The sequence below is a fragment of the Rissa tridactyla genome, chromosome 5 (assembly GCF_028500815.1).
Source record: "Rissa tridactyla isolate bRisTri1 chromosome 5, bRisTri1.patW.cur.20221130, whole genome shotgun sequence".
Classification (NCBI taxonomy): domain Eukaryota; kingdom Metazoa; phylum Chordata; class Aves; order Charadriiformes; family Laridae; genus Rissa; species Rissa tridactyla.
The window spans coordinates 13,416,294-13,431,738 of NC_071470.1; the positions used below are offsets into that span (position 1 = coordinate 13,416,294).

The following is a 15,445-nucleotide window of genomic DNA, read 5'->3' on the forward strand; positions in this document are numbered from 1 at the left end:
TTAGTGGACATAATACAGCCAGTAAACAACATTGAAAAGAATAAACGTGATGGGAAAGACCATTCTGGACCACTTGTCTATCGAGTTAACATCAGTCAAATCAGGGATTTTGACTTTGATCTGGGACGCCCTTCTTCGTAAGCGTCCTTTGTTATGAAGCCTGTGCCTGTCCAGAGCACTCCTGCTGTAGAGGTCTCTGCTGGAAGTGGCTCTTCTGTACTGCAGGTTGGCACTGTCGTATGTGTACGTGGTGGCTCGGGGGTCGCGGGGACTCGGGAACACGTCTGAGCTGCTGACGTCATTTCGTATTTCAAGTGGGCTAAGCAGCATGTTTCCCTGGGGGTCAACCTGTATGCAGGAAGGAATGGGAATGAGATGAGTTCCTCAGCCAACCCAAGGTGTCTCCCAGATGGATGAATACCTTCTGGCTCTGCTGCTGAGGTGCTCCTGGGGCTGCAGTGACAGCCACATCTTGTACAGTGTTGACAAAAGTGAAAAGATACTGAATACGATTTCCTGACTAGCATGAAATTAGCTATTAAGCATCTAAGTACCGTCCATCCTGACCCGGCTCCTTTGTTTGGGACCTTTTAATTCAGTTAGTTATCTCATCAAGACTTCCCTAATTTTATCTCTAACTTAGATCATGGTCTTTATGAAATACTGATTTTTAATGTCTGGTGACCTTTCACCCCAAGATTTCACATACTCAAGGTGAAAATAAAATGTTGCTGTCTTTGCCCATTTTATACAGTTTTATACCGTAAATAGTGCTGCAGGTTAGTGTCAAAACCAGTTTTGTAACAATGCGTTCATCATATGAAGAGCATGTAGGTACATGCGCATTTTATCAGTTATTGTAGAATGCTTGTGTGAGAATTAATTTTGGAGAATTACTATAGGAGATGGAAATCCCTACTCCCCGCAGCATACCATTAACTTGCTCATGTGCAGACAGAATAATCCATTTCACTCCATGAAACCTTGAAAACTTCGGTTGCGTTTTTACACGTTGGTACCAGAAGCAGTTGTTTCAAATATGTTTATCACTTACTTTTTTTGCACTGTTAGTCAGGACACTGTTTTAAGTACCTAAGCAAAGAACTAGAAGCTGCAACCGATATGTATGTGTCTGGCACAAGCAATTATATATATATATATATATAAAAATATATATATATTTTAATATCATTTGCCTTTTTTATGTATGAATGTAATTAACCCCGAAAGGCTGCATTACTTCAAAGTGTTTACATATTCATTTATCTTTAGTTTTCTACATGTTTGTAGCAAAACCTCTTTTAGGAAAAGTTTTTTGGTATTTCCAGGATGACTCCTGACTTCTCCATAAAGAATTCCTGTTTCAAATTCCCAGATATTTAAACACCCACTGTAACTCGTATGAGGGAAATACACATCAGGAACACAGACCTCTTAAATGAAACTTTAAAGACTTCACCTTGAGGCTTGAGTATTAAAATTGTTTTTTGTAAACTGTGGCTTTGGAGTTACCCCAAATATATTACAATCCATACCATGGCTGTCTGGGGATGCCTTTATATCAAATAAAAAAAAAATAAGTTACTTATTGACAATATCTAGTCTTGTGAAGCACCAATAATATGCAATGCTTTGTTTGCACTCTGAGCTTTACATTTTTAGCAAGACATAGCAGAGCTAGGAAATGGTATAATAATCTACAGCAGGTTTGAAATGCGTTCAAGATAAAACTCCCAGCAGAGCACACGGGGAAACCCAGGCCCTGGGGGTTGTCGCAGAGGGAAGCTGGGAGCCCGAGAAAAGCCTCGGGTCCGCCTGGCAGTGTGGAAGATGTTCCTTCCCATTGCTGGAAGGAGAAAATGTTGGGTGGTGACTGATGGTGTATCTACACTGTGCCAGACTAAGCGCTTACTAAGGGAAAACAAAGAAGCGAAGGGGCTATTTGTACAAAACCCTCCCAGGAGAACTGTGGGGAAAAAAGTCTTCTCAATGGAGTAATAAGTCACCACAGATAGCAAATGCTCTAGTCAGGTCTAGTAACTGATTCTGTCCACGTTGGAATGAGCGTTCAGTGGGAACGCTCCAGTTCCCACCACTGTTTTGGTGGGAAAAGCTCACATATTCTGGGTTAAAGAGGCCCGCTGGTCACAAACCAGCATGGTGTTTGCAATCTTTCCTACTCTCCAGAGGACTGCCGTAACTATGGGAATATTCATTACTCCTAAGTTCTGACATTTGCTGTGGAACAAGCAGCGATCACAGCGTTGTCTCCGTGTAAAATGAGGTTGGTTTTTTTTTTTTATTTCTCAGAAGTTTTGGTAGTTTTCTTCCCAGTTTTATGGAATAGCCCTTTGAGCTGTCTTTGATTACGTAATCTAACATTGAAGCTAATTGACTTTAGTGTTATAATAATAGTAACAGTAGTGCAGGCATCATTAACCAGTTATTATGGCTTCTTTTTTGTGAAGACAACTCATAACTGCCTACGATCTAAGGTGATTCATAGGGATGTTTCTTAAACTAATATACCTTGTCAGTTTATTATAAGCCAAGCAGTGTATGAATTCCTGCTTTAAGGGTTATGAATGAACCTGTTATATCTTAAAATGAGTTTTGTTTAAATCATTTTAAGCGCGATGATTTGTATATGTCACGAAGCAATTCAGTCTTTGAATTACAGCCTTCGCAATTCAGAGCAAAGGACCTTACACTGATCTTGAATAAATTAGCTCAGAGAAGTATAAAAGCTCTTCTTAAGTACCTGGGTCAAATTTGCTGCTTGTGCAACATGAAGCTGGACCAATAGTTCCCACATAATTTAAAACCCTTTCAGAATTTGTTGAAGTTCACTCCAAAATATTCTTAAAATTTGTGCAGCTGAGGTTTTGTTATTGAAGCACAGAAATTCTACACGTTCCCATAGGAATCTGGAAAATGTGCAAATTGTTAAAGGATCCCCAAAAGAGACTTGTTATTGGTTTTGTTAATGTTAAAATGGATTAACAGCAAATGTACGCACAGTAAAAGCTGTAAATTTTCTGTGTTAAAATCTTTTCTCTCTCAGTTAATACAAGGCTACCTGGGGCTTGCTCTTGGCCCTGTGCTGGAGGAAGCCTGAAGGATCAGAAACAGCCAGCAGGCTTCAACTCATGCCACCCCGTGTCGCAGTGATGAGGCGCTTTCCCCACATCAGGTACGGTTGCGCGCAGTCTTTGACACGTTTGCGTTGGATGGCATGACAACAAATGGGGATGGAAGGGACAAGGCTCTGTCTACTCAGTTTTCTGGCCCGCCAGCTGGCTGCCTGCTTAGTCCCCTCCTGAGGTATGAAAGATGAGCTATATCAAATCCAGAGCAAGTTCTTCCTTGTTTGGATATAATGTGTTTATTCTTTCAAATACCACTTTGTTGTTTTTTAACTGTAATGCCCTAAATTTTACTACATAAACCGACCATTGCTCAGATGAAAACAGGATTTCCTGCTTAACAGATATTCTGAGCCTAAATGTGTGTTTGCATGAACATACGCACTCTGCCTTCTTTGTACAACACATGCATTTTGCCTGAAGTTGTAGAAAGCTGAAGAATTTTTTTTTTGTCTTTTGAGCATATCATGAAGAATATGTAAGGAGGATGTCAAAGCATCTAGAGCTGACATTGTGTTAATCATCTGGTATAATTATCAAAGTTTAAATATTCTTCAGATGCAGGTATGCGGTGACGCTTCTTATAATGACATTTGTAACTATATTTGGTCTGTATCTATATTGAGTTTATAGATTTTTTTAAATTTTTTGTTTGCACTGGAACTACCTAAAGCCTAAATCAGCACAGGTACATACATACGAATCTTCATCAGTGATGGAAAAGTCTTGATGTGTGCTCAGGAATCATCATAACAAGAAATAATAATCTGGTTTATGTGTTTACTTAGAAAATGAGTTCCCTGCTTAGGAGCATCAAATGATATTTTAAGTGTAAAATAGTTAAAGTGATAAAAAAAAAATCTCCAAAACAACAGTCCTGTGTTGACCACATAAAACCAGTCAGCTTTAGGGGAAGAGCGTGTTGGCATTCCTTGACAGAAGATGAGTCTCAAATGCTTAGTGCTGTCTGGAATGGGGTTTTACCTACCTACTTTTTTTTTTGTGTGTGTTAACTGTTGGGAGATAAAAGGTAGGAACTTTTGTTTTTTCTCAGTACAAAAACATCTTCTCTTTCTCTTAAGATGAAAGATTCGGGGCCATGTTAGTCATGCAAGCTGTCTTGTCGGAACAAATGCAGTAGTGTTATCACAAGCTGATCTTCAAAGAAACAGGTCATGCTCGGTGGGGATACACTCATTCAGGTGTGGATTTACTTGAAGGTTGAGCTAGTCGTGTGGTTACGTGATCCCTCCTTTTTCTCCTTCCAGTAGCTGCTGGAAGCTGGAAAAAAGTATGTTTTCCTTGGAGCCTGTGGCTGGTCTCTGTTTTTCCATCCGAAGCGTTTCGTGGTGCACAGAAGGTTTCAAAGGAAGGTGTGATGCTGTGCAGAACTAGGGAGCAAGACACCATTTGTCACCTGCCTTGTGTTGCCCTTAATGAACCCCTTGATGGCTCAGCCCCATTCCCACTCACCTTATGGTCACATCCTACCTCTTTCTCATGCTTAAGAGACAACTTCTTTGTAATGATTATTCACGTTTTAGTTGTCTGGGGAAACAGAAGCAGTTGCATGCAAGGACTATCTAAATATTTTCTTGCCGGGTGGTTTGTCCTGTTTATCCATAATTATGGTGGTTTCCTTAGTGACATCTAGCTTTGACAAATAGACAAGGAAATATAAATAGTCTTTATGTTTTATTTAGAGAAACAGTAAGATTTTTTACTACAAATTAATAGTTTTTTGCATACTAAAGAATGAAACAGTATAAATTGTGAAGCTGGAGAGGTTTTATTTCCACCTTCTTCAGCCTGTAGAGCCAGGAACAGCCATGTATGAAATGGTTTTATTTTCCATCTGGTCTTCTCTATCCTGTGTTATTATTGCAGTCAGTTTGCTGAGTGTCGCCATACGTCTAACGCTTTTGTTATCTGGTGAAGGAATTTGAACACTTTTAGTCATGGGAGTTGTATGTCAGAAGAGAAGGAGCAATATCTTCACCTGGCACAAAGAGAGGAAGCACTGTTACATATCTTCTGTTGGCTATATAGGTCCCCGTACGGGCGAGTGGTATGGATCAAGATTAAAAGGGGAAAAAAATATCCTATAGCTGTATATACTTACAGTTGTACTTCTTTTGTGCTCTAAAAAAAAATTTCCCCTGCTGAGGTACAGACATCATCATACCAGTGAAAAATCTCAAAACATGATGGAGAGGGGCTGGGAGATGTCTTCGCTAGAGATCACATAACCTTCCTGTGTCCCACTGCTCCGGTCGCGTGCATTCTTCCTGCCGAAGACAGAAATACGGCTGTTGGACATCAGCATTTCCGTGCTGAGTAAAACAAATGCTTGCAAGGTTTCACATCAGTGTATCTCCAGTAGGATAACAAAAACAAAAACCATCGATATCCGTACACATGTGTGTGTCTATGTGTTTATATATATATATATATATATGTATGTATGTATCTAAAATCACAACCCTGCACTGTACAGGCAGAAAGCAGCCTGTTCACTTAAAGCATTCTCAATCTCAGAACGGAATTGCAGTCTGAAGTGTGAACACTTACAAATCCTGGCACAATGCCTTCCATTTTCTGTCAGAAAAATGCCAGTTCTATGCATGTGGTGCCCTGAAAAGTTCAGGTGTGGTTGTAAATACTTTCCATCCCACTCTGAATACTGGTCTCAGCGTAATCTTTGCCAGCATAACATTTAGACAAAAGCTTTTAGTCATGAGTTAGGGCTTTTTGTTAGTTAAACAAACTCTCCAAATATGTAGGAAAAAGAGCTTACCTGCACTCTTATCCTTTACACTTTCTCATCCTCTACTCAGTTCAGTGTACTGGGGCCCATGTAGCCAAGGCTGACCTCTGAAGAAGTGTTGCTTCCCTCTTTGTCATGAACCTTTGCTGTGTTCCTTCTCACCTAGGCCAGGTTATCTCAGGAGCTGTTGAGGTGGCTGGTCAGAGTTTTTGGGTTTTGTTGTTTTTTTCCCTTCCTTATCTTCCACGGATAGACAGTGTCTGTGCACCACAATCTGTAACGGCGTGGCTTACCTCCTCTGCTCTGTGGAGGACAATACTTTGTGGGATCTTGGAGACTGCTGCAAACCTGGACTGAATTTGTGCACCCACTGTCATAAAGTATCTCCTACACATTGGGACAGGAGGCAAACGTGGGTAAGGACTTTTAACGGGCTCACGAGTTCACGGAAACTGCAGACGTGACGACTCTGTTAATGATATTTAGCTGCAGCGGTGTGGCTGCTGGGACACAAGACACACAACTCTAGGACTAATAAAATACCAGAGTTTCTGAAATCCACGTCCTGACATGTATATGAAATCGCTACCATCCGTCAAGCTGAAGTCTTACCTGTTAAGAGTTCTATGTGTCAGTCTCATTCTTCAAGCTGAACAGAGGGTTTAAATTAGTTTTGTCCAAATGTTATCACCTCAGGCCACAACAGTACAGAAGTTTATAGGACAGCCTGCGTAGGATCTCATTAATACTTGGATGTAATGTATTGTAAGAAAAGCAGAGAACAGAAGAACATTTTTGTCTCATTAGGGTAAGTATTTTCTTCTGAGTCACACTGGGCTAAATACACCTGAGGGAAGTGTTTATTTCTGAAAAACTGGGAAAAAACAGAATAGATTTATGTAAGTTTGCAAGTGCTCAGTGATGTACTGCTAAATTAAACTTTTCCCTGTTAAAAAATTGTCCATAGTATTTTTTTCCCGGAGTTTGTCTGGCTTGTTTTTTATGAGGGGGTAGCTGTGGTCTGCTTGAATTTAGCCTGAGGGAAAAATCCTGACATCTGTGAAAGCTGTTCTAGCCTAGCAGCATCCTCCTCGTGTTCCTGGAAGCTCAGTGGTGTTGGGCTTCATTCAAGACTCACTGAAGCAACAGCGTCTGTCTTTGTTTTCTATTTTTGGTGAAGTTTCTGTGGGTAAAGAGGAACTATATAATAAATATTTGTTCTATACCACCTTCTATAGCAAAGAAATATACAGTTGAAATGGTAAATATTTAACTTCCTTGTATTCGTTGTATTTCTTCTGCGCTGCAAAGAAATGCTTGTTCTGAATATTCATTTGCATTTTCTGTAGTTTCTTACTCTGTTTTCAGTTGAAGACGAAACAAACCATATGTTGCTGTAATCTCCTTAAAATATGACTTTCCCCTAGACAATCTTAAAGGCTTTTGCATATATGTTCAAGCTGCATTTGTCTCTGTCATCATGTACATCAACACTGTCACAGGAGAAATAATGCTTGAAAAGTTAACTTGAACATTTTACCTGGACTCTATTTGTTTCCAGTCTGCTCTTCTCGCCTGTAGCGTGTCCCGCCCTGCCTCCTGCCTTTTTTTGACGTTGGGGTCCTTTCCCAAAGAATATGTAGTTTACAAAGGCGTATTCCAGCAAGGCCAGGAACACAAACACAAAGCATCCCATCAGGTAAATATCTATTGCCTTGACGTAGGGGATCTTTGGCAAGGTCTCTCTGAGGTGGGTGCTGATGGTGGTCATGGTCAACACAGTGGTGATTCCTGTGAAAGGAAGAAAAAGACATGGACTAACAAGACTGGGAAGGAGGTTTGAGCATGAAAGGTGGCAGCATTGCCTAGCTACCACGCACTTCTCCTGTAGGTGGATTAATTATGGGATCAGGTTCTTAGCAGCCAAGGGAATGCTTTTTTGCAGGACTGGAAAGGAAGATATCCTTACAAGCCTGCTGTTGGCACCTTCCTTGGCTTTCCACGCAATGGAGGGTGAACAAAATAGCCTTCAAAAACCAATGCTATCTTCCCTTAATTTTTACAATAACTCTGTTAGGGAACGTGGTGTTAGCTGACCTGGGCAGCAAAGAGTTGATCACTGCTCTTTCTATGTAAGGAAATGCTTCTCTATTTACAGCAGTAGCCCTGCTTGACCCCATAGGGTGGCTTGCATTGCTCTGGGGAACTGGAATAAGTATCTAGCTTTTGAACTGAAAACAGAGGATTGAAAGGGAAATGGGAAGCTTTATGATGGTGTGCTGGTTTTTGATGAAGAGAAAGCGTTTGTACTAAACCAGCTTTTCCTGGTAATGGGGTGCTGGCAAGTAAAGCGTTTCCATCTCATCATGTTATCCATCACTGCATGATTATTTCTTTTTTTGTGTGTGTGTGTATGTGTTTTGTTTTAGCTGGATGAAATTATTTTTTAGTCTGCTTTAATCACAGGTCATTAACGCATCTAGAGAATAGCTCTAGGCACAGGTGTAATGAGCTGAATTTACAGAGAGGTGGGACAAAATGGCTTTCTGGCATTAGCATTCGAAAAGCATATCTGCACTAAGGCGCAGGCGGTGGCAGAAGGTCTTGGTTGTTATGGAAAGTTGTAGGAAGGAACATGGTACAGGAAATTACCAACTAAACAGGTAAAACAGGCTTATTTGGTGTAAGCTGGTTTATCTCCACTTGATGTCAGTAGGATCTTGTGTATTCATTCCAGCCACACACCTGGCCTGAGAGGATGCTTTTTAACATCAGTGAAATGTTGATGCAGCACAGTGTAGATACCCTTAGATACCTGAATTAGGCTTTTACACTTCAGTTTGGAAGCAAGATACTTTTGGCCTGATTCAAAGGCCATTATGGCAATTGGAAGCTGGGTTCCCAACCTAACTGTGGTGCAAGAACTTCAGACGTGGGCAAGGTGACACCTGCCTGGCTCCCTGACAGTGAAGACCCTATGCTGCATGAGTAAGATCACAATTAATGCTGCTGTCATCAGCCATTTGGATTTGGTGCTACTGTATTCAAAGGCAACAAGTATATACGTAGTTCAGTGATTTTGAAAAGAAGTTACCTAGAGCAACTCTGGCTGCAGAGGCATCGTAATTGATCCAAAAAGACACCCAGGAGAGAATTGTGATCAGCGTGGAAGGCATATAGGTTTGCAAAATGAAGTATCCAATATTTCTTTTAAGCCGGAAGCTAAGCGATAATCGGGGATATGCTCCTGAAAGAAAGAAGTCATTATATGACTAATGCCTAACAAAAATTAGACACTGATATTTCTGGGTTGAGGAAGAGAGGGGAGATTTTTTTAACTAGCTAGTACTTACCTGTTGTAAATTCCACTCTCTTTGATACCATCTTGTAATCAACGATAGAAAATTGTGGGAGCTCGATGTTATTAACTCCCGTTACTGCCGACTCTCCTCCGTTCCAGTAAAATTCAATATCATCAGTGGTGTATCCATCTGAAACAGAGGCGCAATTTGATTATTGATTTTTCTTTTTGTTGTATTATTTGACTCAAGTAGTTGTGGTTAAAGTGGAAGGAGCTGCTGTTAGTCAGGAATTCAGCCTTCTGTTGTGTGACATTTTGTTGCACAGAAGCCACGCAGCCTCCTCTGTACCCAGGGGAAGCTTCTCAATGTGGAAAGGGAGAAGACAGAAAACAAGGATGGTATTTAAGATTAAAGATCAATTTTTAGCGAGCTCTAATACTACTACTTTTCGTTCAGGCTGGAGTTGCTCAGTTCACCAACAGACTGATATAACACCAGTGAAACTTTTAAACTCTCTAAGAGGAGCTCTGACAGTAAAAACAGGTTCAGCTCCCAGCTTTGCATTTGATTTCCTATGCAGACTGTGACAAAATACAGAGTTTGGAGCCAATGGAGACAAAGACGATCCTAGAAGAATTCAGGTGGCTGTGCTATTACCTGACAATGTCTGTCGGAGCTGTAGGTATCCCTTTGATATTCATGCAGCATTTTATATTTTAATTAGACCATGCCATCTTTGATCTTCTGTTATCACAGAACTATTTCCTATCGACTTCAAAACTAGCACATTTCTTCTCTTTCCTTTTAACAGCGATGTTGCTTATTTATCATTTAATTAAAAATTAATTTTTCATTCTACCACTGGGAATTAACATTATTGTTACCATTTTGATTAAACTCAAAAGTGACTGAGTTTCAAAAAACATCTCACAACTGATGATATTTTTGAACTAATATTTAAACTGGTTCCAATTTATTGCATTTTACTACTTTCTCCAGAGATCTACCAAAGGAGAGCGCAAGATCTCATCTATTTTTAAACTTTTCCTCCAGGTGTTAGATTTAATCAGGTTTAAAATCATATAACACAGATCAAATAAAAACACATGTTTGAATGCAAAGCTTTAGAAAACCCGACAGTAGTTTTGCCAGCTGAGCCAACTGTAGAAGCCTCTACAGAGTTAGGAACTTATCCCTTCGTATCCACCAGTAATGCGATCTCTAGCTAGGGAAATTAGTCCTGAGGTGTCTTTTCCTGTGATAGTGCCTGGTAATCGCCTCATGTCTGGAAGGCTGACCCCATGCAGAACGGGTCCGTAGTTTCCCTGGTGACCATCGGAGAAGCTCTCACAATTCGCTGCCGGGCCCAAGGGACTGCTTGGAAAGTCTGCAGGTATTGAGCTGTTGTTTGATGCAAACACACAGCGACGGGCTGAACAAGGTGAAGTGTTCGCCTATCTTATTTGTGAACTGCTCAGTGCCATGGTTTGCTGTCTGAATTGCTCCCGAAACTGTACTAACCTGTGTAATATGGATCGCTGCTGTTCGCCTAAAAGCTGTGCTTCCCATTAATTATGCTAATGTTTTGGAAATGAACCATCCCGGGGCTGTCACGCAAGGCTCTCTGCATGCCTGGTTTTCATTCCTTCCAGGTAGAATCCAAAAGGTTTTCACTGCAAAAGGTCAAGGTAGCTGCTTGGTAGTGGGGCTTCAGTGGCTGCTTTAAAGGCGTTGCACACAAGCCGTGGGGCCAACATGAGCCACGCGTGGGGTGTCAAACAGAATGACTGAAGGAGGGGATGAAGACTGCTAAGTCTGTTTAAAAGGCCAAGACTAAGATTGCCAAGGAAGTGTTAACTTTGTTTTCTTGCAAATCTCTATTATTAAAAAACCCTCTCTTGAATGTTTTCCCTTTTTAAAAAGGATACAGGAAAATAGAAGAAATGGTAAACTGTCGTCTCATTCTGAAAGGGTGTTGATTATGTGTAGACTTGCCACCACACAGACATCCTCTACATGAGGTAGCAGTCATAGCTATTTCTTTATCATTAGGGGCTAGAATTAGAAAGAAGGAAGGTGCAGCACTACCCAGAAGTTTCACCAGTACTTGGTGCAAAGAAGGTTTAGATGTGGGAATCCTGGATTATGCTTCAGGGTTTGGAAGAGAATGGTGAACCTGATTCTTCTGTTCTCTGACGTCGTCACCTGGGGCCCTTTTCACACCCCTCCCTTCAGTTCTGCTCCAGTTGTGCTGCTTCCTTGGCTGGTGCGTGCTGGGACCCAGGGCAGAGAGAGGAGCCACATCCAGCGCTCAACAAGTCTTGACTTCATTTGTGGTCTCCTCAGGCAGCCTCTGCCAGCCTCTCTGCAGTTCCTCTGCCTTCTTGACAGAAGAGGGAATGGTTATTGCAGATAAAATTCCCTTCCTCAAAGGTGAATTATTCTAGATTTAGTTGTTAAAACCATAACAGTCCCAAATAAACCCCTGTGATATCACAGGCCAGATTTCAACAGGAAAACAGGCACACCTTCCTACAGAAGGATCGTACCGTGTTATTGGTACAGTGTGTGGTGATGCTGGACCTTTGCAAAACCAGATTATGGGAGTTTTTTAAAGTAGGCAAATGTGCTTGTCACTAGTCTTGGAAAGGTTTCCATGACTTTGGCTTCTAGATAAAAAGTAGAGCCACAAAGTTATAAAGTCAATTGACCAAAAGCAAGAAACTTGCATGGAAACTTTCAGCTGATGACAAGCCATGACCGCTGGCAGGCCATGTCTTTATCCTTTGCAAACTCAAAAAAGATTTCCAAATACTGCAAAAAATGGATCTAGCGTGAGGTACCGCTGTTTCTAATATGCTGATTTGTTCCTTGAATTTACTCTAGACAAAGCTGGGGGAAATTCTGAGAAAGGGATAGTGATGCCTTTCAATCAGGAGCATTCACATTTGTTAGCTCTCTTTTTAGAAGAGTAATTGAGCAGGACCATCTTCCTGTGGTTTTATATAGAGGGAACCTCAGCACAATCATGACTTCCTTGACAGTCATTGTAATAACTCTGCTAGACACTAACAAGGTGTAAACTCTCCCCAGGCTGTCCATTCCCTGGCGTGACATGATTTTTGTTGTGTGATGTCCTTCATTACATGCTTCGCACGTTGTGTGAGAGGCATTGCTTTCATGGCTGACGATGGTTCACAGGAGCAGGACTTGGAGGCCCTCATGTCCCACAGGCGTTGACAGTGCTTTTTGCTTTCCAAACTGGCAAACTCGAGAGGAACACAGTTGGCTGCAGTTTAAAGACTGGAACCAATCTCAGCTCTGCACAGGGTTAGCAGAGGACAGATCACTCCCTCCTTTTTGAAGTGGATGGTGCCTTCCAGTGAGGAGCTGTAGTGATGTAAATTAAGAAACGTTCAGTGTGGAGCAGCAGTAGCTTCTGGCTAGCAGGCAACGATAAACCCTCATTTCTGGCAGCGTGTGCCTTTAACACTTACAATAGAAGAAAAGCTATTTCAATGACAGAATAAGTGGGTCTAGTCTGTGCAGTGGCCAGCTCTAACATGCTGAGTTGTTCACTGGACTTATCTGTACTGCTTAGGAATTCCCTCAGCAGCTTTTTTTCCCATGTGATCCTTTTCTCTCTGGGTACATACCCATGTCACCGCTTTAAAGGGATGCCTCTGCTTTTGTGACAGAGAAAGCAATTCTTACAACTGGATGGTGATGTGTGAACACAAATTTCATAGAAGTCAAATATTGGGAGCCTGAAATATTTCAATTATGTTCATAATAGCTGTCCAGCGTGGTTGTAACTTTAACTACATGTCATAGTTTTGGCTGGGATGGAATTAACTTTCTTTTTAGCAGCTGGTGTAGTGCTGTGTTTTGGATTTGGGAGGTGAATAGTGTTGGTAGCGCACTGATGGTTTTGGCTGTTGCTGAGCAGTCAAGGCCTTTTCTGCTCCTCACACCATCCTGGCCAGCGGGTGGGCTGTGAGGGTACAAAAAGCTGGGAGGAGACACAGCCGGGACAGCTGACCCCAACTGACCAAAGGGAAATGGCCTCAAGTTGCATCAGGGGAGGTTTAGATTGGCTATTAGGAAAAATTTCTTCACCAGAAGTGTTATCAAGCATTGGAACAGGCTGCCCAGGGAAGTGGTTGAGTCACCGTCCCTGGAGGTATTTAAGAGACTGGTAGACATGGTGCTGAGGGACATGGTTTAGTGGTAACTTGGCAGTGCTGGGTTAACGGTTGGACTTGATGATCTTAAAGGTCTCTTCCAACCAAAATGATACTATGATTCCATACCATGTGACGTCATGCTCAGTATATAAAGCTGGGGGAAGAAGAAGGAAGGGGGAGACATTTGTAGTGATGGTGTTTGTCTTCCCCAGTAACGGTTACGCGTGATGGAGCCCTGCTGTCCTGGGGGATGGCTGGACACCTGCCTGCCCATGGGAAGTAGCGAGTGAATTCCTTGTTTGGCTTTGCTTGTGTGCGCAGCTTTTGCTTTACTTATTAAACTGTCTTTATCTTAACCCACGGGTTTTTTCCTCACATTTACTCTTCCGATTCTCTCCCCCATCCCAAGTGCGGGGAGCGAGCGAGGGGCTGCATGGTCCTAGCTGCCAGCAGGGGTTAAACCACCACGCTGCAGAAGTCTAGAATTATTTCCCTAAATATATAAGACACGAAATAAATAACATTTATCTGATTTAATAGCACGAGTTGATCTAATTCGGTTGTGCCCGTTCCCTGAAAACCAGAACCAGCTTCTCGGGGTGGCCGAGCTCCGGCGTGGCTCTCTCCCCGCTCCCGGTGGCCACCGGGGGTCGCCCACGCTCCGCGGCGGGGCTGGTCCCGAGCATCGCTCCCCGCGGGGCAACCCCGCTCGGAACCTGCTAGCCCCGCCGCCGGATTTGGCCAGGACACGGCAATTAGAACGCGTTAGAGGAGAGCCGGGTTTCGGGGTGGTGGTGTCCCTCATGTCAGGGGCTGCGTTGGATGGCTGGGCATCGTGCGGAGGAGGGGGCCTTGGGATTTAAACACATTTTCCCAGTATTTCTGGAGAAAAAGTGGCCTGGTTTCTGGGCTGACATCCCCAGCAGTCTACCCCAATTATCAAACAAATTCCCTAGGATTTCTGTGTGTGCTTTTCTTGACCTAAATTATAAGTGATTGCAAAGATTATTTTTTTTGTTATTAATAAAGCTCCCATGAAAATTATTTGAGCTATTTAAGCCTTTGTTTGCTTGCTAGATTTTTTCCAGCTTCAAAACCATTAAAATATGCTTAATTGCCCCTTGAGATATTAAACTTCTGCTTCCTAGAAAATAACGTCTAGAAATGATAATACAGTCCTTGATGTGCCAACACTGCTTTTTTTCACTTCTAGACCAGCAGCTGAGAGTTTAAGTGAGAACACTTAAGCAGAAATACCACAGATCTAAAAAGTAACTGGATTCAAGCATGGCAAGAAATAGGTTATGTATAAATCTTGCTCTTCACAGGCAAAAATACTTTAGAAATGTTGCTGACATTGTGATATAGCCGCGGTTAACAGCATATTAGATGCTAATGTCACCAGGCTGTTTTATTTTCCACCGCAGCATTTACCATCTCAAATACCTCTGGGATAAACAAAGAGCTGTATTACATTACCTCAAGAAATAGAGTCGTGGTTCTACTACTACTAACAATTCCACAGAGATGTCCAAACGGAGCCCCATTTTCCTTCTGATTCCCCAGGGCAGGCAGCTCCAAAACACCCAGCCAACAGGGTCTCTGCCTTAGCGATCTGAGTCTGAATTGGGCATTTCAAAAGAATATTTCCACTCTGTGTCCCCCAAAGAATTTGGCTTTGTGTAAAGACATGAGGCTGGAACCCAACCCTCTTCCACCACTACTGGATCATCCCTTTCCTAACAACTTAGCCTTTGTTGCCGGATATATTCTTACAATATCATTTTTCTTATTTCACCCAGTTATTATTCCTATGACTGTATTCAAACAGGAAGATAAAGCGTTTCTTCCACACACCACTGAGGCGGTCCATTTACTGGAGTGGAAAATTTGAATTTCCACTTCCATATGAGTGGAAAATTTATTGTATTATTTCGGCTTAAACCCAACATGTGAACGGGGCACCGCAGATCTGAAGATGTGTTTTGGAAAGCAATGTCACTAATTAACTAGTTAAGGTGACAGAATTGCTTGAAAAGGCTC

The 15,445-nt window shown here is 42.0% G+C and overlaps 1 protein-coding gene across 2 annotated transcripts in view; it reads right to left on the minus strand.

The window, feature by feature from the left end:
- The window catches only part of GABRB1 (gamma-aminobutyric acid type A receptor subunit beta1), a 135,923-nt gene continuing 120,478 nt past the window's right edge, over positions 1 to 15,445 (minus strand). Inside the window, exons 6-9 of one of the 2 annotated variants that reach the window (XM_054204073.1) lie at positions 9,267 to 9,404; positions 9,008 to 9,160; positions 7,454 to 7,704; positions 1 to 348 (exon numbers count right to left, since the gene is read on the minus strand). In XM_054204073.1, the coding sequence (XP_054060048.1) occupies positions 1 to 348; positions 7,454 to 7,704; positions 9,008 to 9,160; positions 9,267 to 9,404 (890 nt within the window). The remainder of the gene's footprint in view (positions 349 to 7,453; positions 7,705 to 9,007; positions 9,161 to 9,266; positions 9,405 to 15,445) is intronic. The other variant, XM_054204074.1, reaches the window with a different exon arrangement.